The following is a 5,305-nucleotide window of genomic DNA, read 5'->3' on the forward strand; positions in this document are numbered from 1 at the left end:
AAAGGCAAATGGGGGAGGATATTTTCCTTCCCATGAAAATCAGTTATTGACAGCTCTAAGCAATCATCATAAACTTACATGCTTCTCATCCTGCTCATTCTGAGACTGAAGATCGCGCCGAGTCTTCTCAGCCAAAGCCTTAGCCTGATCACATAAAGCAGAAGAATCAGATACCGTAAAACTCGCCCAATGAGACACATATTTAGTTCGCAGGGGAATTTTTTTTTAAGGCAACTTCACAACAATATAACACCTTGGAGTAGCATTCCAGTTATTTCATATATGCACCCACGCACAAGCATTCGACCGTGCAAATAACAACCAGACTAGAAGGCAGGCTTGTCATAAACTAAACTTTAGGATTTGGGATACAAGTAAAATTAGGTTGCGGACTTACGGGTGCTAAGATACGGCTGCGTTCAATTCCTAAAAGATAGAGCTGTTCAAAATGTAGCATCAGATATTGAGAAGACTTTGTAACGACATACTCCACTTGATTTTTCTAATTGATTTTTTTTTTGCTTGTCTATTTCTGGTGATTTTCTATTATCCTTAATTCAAAATGCAGATACTGGATTTTTTTCCAGAATACAGATAATGGATTTCGTTGATCTTGGTAGCTTCTAAAGTCTAAACCAAATAAGATACATCAAAACCTGCAAGATTATATCTGGGGCAATGGGATTACGTTGGCGGAAGAAACATTTTTAACTAAAACCACATCCAACACCAACTCCAAAAGCCGGGACAACTACCCCAATTCTTGATGTTCTGATCTGTAGCCTCCACAGAGAACATTTCTCTTCTTATACTTCCATTCATCTCCATCACTCCTCTTTCTCCAGCAAGATTTAGCGATTCTGCGGTTTCAGAATCAAAATAGTTTTTACAGAATTCCTTTCTTCTTTCTCATTAATCTTCAACCCTCATGCTGACTAAAGCATCTTCTTTATTTTTTGTGTGCTTCTTATGTCACTTGGAAAGAAATCAACAACCATGATACAGGAAGATCTAGAGGTTTTGACTTAGCTATCTTCAAGGTCAAGCAAGTCACGAGGGAAGTGATTGAGGGGATGAATGACAAAACAGATGGCGGCTATGGACCATGTTTGTACTTCTTGTTCCCTCTTTTTGACAAATGATAATTTAGATTAAGGATCAGCACTAAGCAAGTGCAAAAAGTAAAATTACAAATTGTGCAGTTCCCAATCATGTCTAACATAGCATCTAAATCCTGTACAACGGACAGCTTGCACTACTTCTTGTTCCATCTTGTCTTCATCTTATTGTCTGTCCGCTCATTCTTCCTATTTCAACTTATGTGCCAGTCAAAGATCCTCCAGATATTGACTGGATCTTGTACGAATCCTGCTCCAGCACCGGTGTAATCTTGGATGGACACCGGTTCAGTGAGAGAAAACTAAGGATCCATGTAGCATAGCAAACAACTCAAACGTAAGCAAGAAAAACTAGACATCACATTGGCGAGAGCGCTAAATGGGAATCCAATTGCTAGCCACTTCTATAGTACACTCAGTGGTAATGGTAATCTAAAAGCTGTACAAAAACACAGGGAAACAATCTCCGGAATCTATCTCATTCTACCAGAGAGTTGTTTGCATTTTTTTAAGAATGATTAATTGTAAACTACACATTATACTCTGAAATGCTTTAAAACTGCTCTTAATTTGCCAACCAACTTTAAAAAATGCTTTAAAAATTTCTTTTGTACTCTAAATTTCCAAGGAGGACACAATCACTAGGGCATCAAGTAGTCAATGTGTAGTACTTGATAAAAGCTGCTATATCTCTATAACTCATGTGTAGACCCATGAGTTAGAGAGACATATAAACCTCAGCATCTAGTGGGAAAAGTTAAGGAAACACCACATCATAGGCCAAACTTATACCCCAGAACAACCTTCAAACAGCCTTTTCTAAATCACTTGAAGAAAAGACCTCATATTAACGAGAAGCACAAGCAAACCTTTGACCAACTCGTATACAGATCTTCCTCTTCCCAATATAGCTGAATTTCTCAAGCAGCCACACATCAACCAACTTAAAAACCATTCTCTCTCCACAGAATCAGGGATGATTTAATGGATCCAACAATAAGAGGATTATTTCATGCTATGAGGATATGTTAGCACAATACTCATCCAACAATAAGAAATTATTGTGGGTAATGAGGATAAGATAGCACAATACTCAACTGAAGGGACAGTTAAAAGATTCTTAAATAGAAATTTTACCATGCGCTCTTGGGTCTTCATATGATGCTTCAATCTAGCTCTTCGTCTTTCTTCACTTTCTCCTTCAACTTCCTGAAACACCTCAGAGGAAGGAGCAGAGTCTGCATGTGCACAAAGACTAATAAATAAGAACGGGAATAATATAATTTATTAGAATTAAAACAAATAAAATATTCTGGTATTAATAAATTCTAACGCATTAATTCCTCAACAAAATTTAGTATCTTCTTTTGCAGAAATGATCACCTCCAAAAAACATTAAATCATCAACAAAGTTTTTCACAGGCGACACATTCTTCCTTATGGATGATGATTTCTTTTCTTCAGGCTTTCCTTTCTCATGGAAATCTGCAGACACATGGCCCTGAAAGAAGGGGGAAGGAGAGAAACATGACACAAGAAGAAATCAAAAGGGTTAGTCAATCAGTACCCATAAGATCTTGGAATCCAACAGTCTTAATCCAATACCTTAGCTGCAGAATTTGGTGTTGTTGTCTTGCTCGGTTTGTTGATCGTCACTCTCACATTTTTGGACTTCTCTTGTGCTCTTTCCACAGGCTTCTTTACATAGGCGTCCTTTTTAGTATCATGTGATTGTTCAGTAACATTACTCCTAACCTTAAAATTCGCAAAATCTTCAAGTTCGTCAATTGAAGAAGTTACAGTGCTAATTCCAGGATGATGTTCCGATGATTCTGAAAATGGCCAAGAAGAAGCATTTGCCTCCCTGGTGGATGATTCAAAAACTAAAAATGGATCATCTGGCGAAGAGGAGCTTGATTTAGAAGAATTCGACTGCTGAGAACCTTTCGTCTCTAGCTTTTTGCTGTACACACAGAAACATATAGACTTTTAAACAATGCTTTTGGGGATGAACAGCGTGATACAATAATGGGAAAAAACAATGAGGTGCAATTGCACTTTCCAAAAAATGCATGGGTATCAAATAGCAGGCACACTAGGCATGACAAACCTAGTGCCAAAAAGACCAAAATGATGTGGCAGAAGTTAGTTGACTCCCATGATTTGCACGACATCCTCTTATTGTAGGTTTGAGTTACACATCCATACAGCTTTGTGCATAAATCGAGTTTTTCATGGCAATGTTAGTTACATCGTAAGATGATCATTGCCTTGCAAAGATGGTCACATCCTAACATGGAACACTTGGGTATTAATAAGGTTAAACTTCGCCCCAAAACAGATGGTATGGCCTGAAGCAGCTCCAAGATCAAGATACTACTGAGATTAAGCATTATGATTTTATGGACACACGGCAGTCCATCGAACACTTGAAAAATATTCACTGACAAAAAGATAGTAAAAAGGGGATCTATGTAAATTAGTTCATAGACACTGTGAGTATCTCTCTCTCTATACGACCTCTGAATTTCTCATATCTCAACATTCAATTTGCTATACCAAATACATTTTCAATGTTATATTGAGCTCTTAGCTCATAATAAAAATCCATATAGTGACTTCTAGCATAGGATTCAGTTAACAACTGCTTTAGCCTATAAGTTATGAAGCAAAAAAAAAACTTTTTTGCTTCCCATTTCAGCTCAAAAAGAAAAGGGCAACCCAGTGCACAAGGCATCCCGCGTTCATGCGGGGTAGGGCCGCACCACAAGGGATGTGATGGAGACAATCTACCCTAATGCAAGAATTAGTGGTATGCTTCCATTCAGCTCACAGTTCACAAAATTAACAAGGACTTGAGTTATATGCACTAACAAAGGAATTCGTTACACATCAGTACAATTTAGCTTCGACTAATGCTATTCATTAGAGTTACTGCATTTACTTTTAAAAGGACCAGATTATATAAAGAAATTTACACAATCAGTGCACAGAACTTAAACTCAATTAACAATACACCTACACAACAAATTCCTAGTCAACTGGAAACTTCAAAGTCTAAAACATAAATAGAAGGGAAAAGAGTTGAAAAATTAAATCGTTCACAATTGAACTAAATACATACCCATAACTAGGTGAGCTAAAATCACCAAATCCAGGAATCAAATCATCACTTTCTGACCTCTTTCCAGCATGATCTTTCTTCGGACCATCCGATTTCAATCCCAAGTTCCCAAATAAATCATCAATTGAGTCACTCCTCTTTGGTGCCGTACCAAACAAATCAAAATCATCATACGAATTATTACCGTCATAGTTATTGTTATTATTACTATTAGAACCACCTAACACTGATTCAATATCAACATTATTCTGCTGCTTTGAATTTGCAAAAACGCCACCGAAAATATCATTATTGTCGTAATTCTGTGAACTCTTGGACCGAAAAATTCCATCGAGATCATTCGCAAATGATCCGTCAAATGGATCGGAGCTGTAACCCGAGTTTTGACCCGAATTAAACCCAAGGTTTGAGGGAAAGCCATTGGTGGAATTGGCTTTATTAGCCTTCAAATTGGCCATCGGTGTTGACTTGCCACCTTGAACTTTAACGCCATATCTCTCAACCAAAACGCCAAATTCATCCATATTTTTTTTGTCAAAACTGAAACTGAAAGAAAACTACAAAGAATTGGCAGTAATTCTTACAACTGACTGCTATTAATTAATATATCTAACAAAGATAAAGGAAACGCAATATGGGTATGTATGTTACGAAAAAGGAAGGTGCAGAGTAATGAGCTGAAAATTGATGATGAAGAAGAAAGGAAGAAAATAAAAGTAAGAGAAGAGAAGGGTGCTTCTTCTTCAATAAAACAAAATAATAGAGCGTCGGTTGGTGGGGTACGTGCGTGTATTTGTGCAATTATGAGATGTCAAATCGTTGGCATCCGGCTAGGTTGGGTAAAAGGATTTGAGGTGGTCCTTCGCTAAATGATTTACACGTTGTTTAAATTAAATTAATATTAATATATACTCTTTATATATTTAAATATAATAAAAATTAAAATATATAATTTTAAATATGTTATTACATTTAATAACTATGTAACTACAATTATAGCTTTTAAAATTTACTAGTATATGATTTTAATAGGGTCATTTGATTATCATGTGAGATAGATAAG

General features: G+C 36.6%; 1 protein-coding gene across 2 annotated transcripts in view; it reads right to left on the minus strand.

Annotated features, from left to right (window-relative positions):
* Positions 1-5,050, minus strand: part of LOC109212396 (auxilin-related protein 1) — a 9,048-nt gene extending 3,998 nt beyond the window's left edge. For both annotated transcript variants that reach the window (XR_002065844.1, XM_019376037.1), the window contains exons 1-5: positions 4,243-5,050; positions 2,724-3,081; positions 2,502-2,619; positions 2,256-2,356; positions 79-144 (exon numbers count right to left, since the gene is read on the minus strand). Coding sequence is in view for 1 of the 2 variants with exons in the window: in XM_019376037.1 (XP_019231582.1) it covers positions 79-144; positions 2,256-2,356; positions 2,502-2,619; positions 2,724-3,081; positions 4,243-4,766 (1,167 nt within the window). In the remaining variant the exon portion in view is untranslated. The remainder of the gene's footprint in view (positions 1-78; positions 145-2,255; positions 2,357-2,501; positions 2,620-2,723; positions 3,082-4,242) is intronic.
* Between the last annotated feature and the right edge of the window lie 255 nt (positions 5,051-5,305).

This window comes from Nicotiana attenuata, unplaced genomic scaffold (genome assembly GCF_001879085.1).
Source record: "Nicotiana attenuata strain UT unplaced genomic scaffold, NIATTr2, whole genome shotgun sequence".
In the NCBI taxonomy this organism is placed as follows: Eukaryota; Viridiplantae; Streptophyta; class Magnoliopsida; order Solanales; family Solanaceae; genus Nicotiana; species Nicotiana attenuata.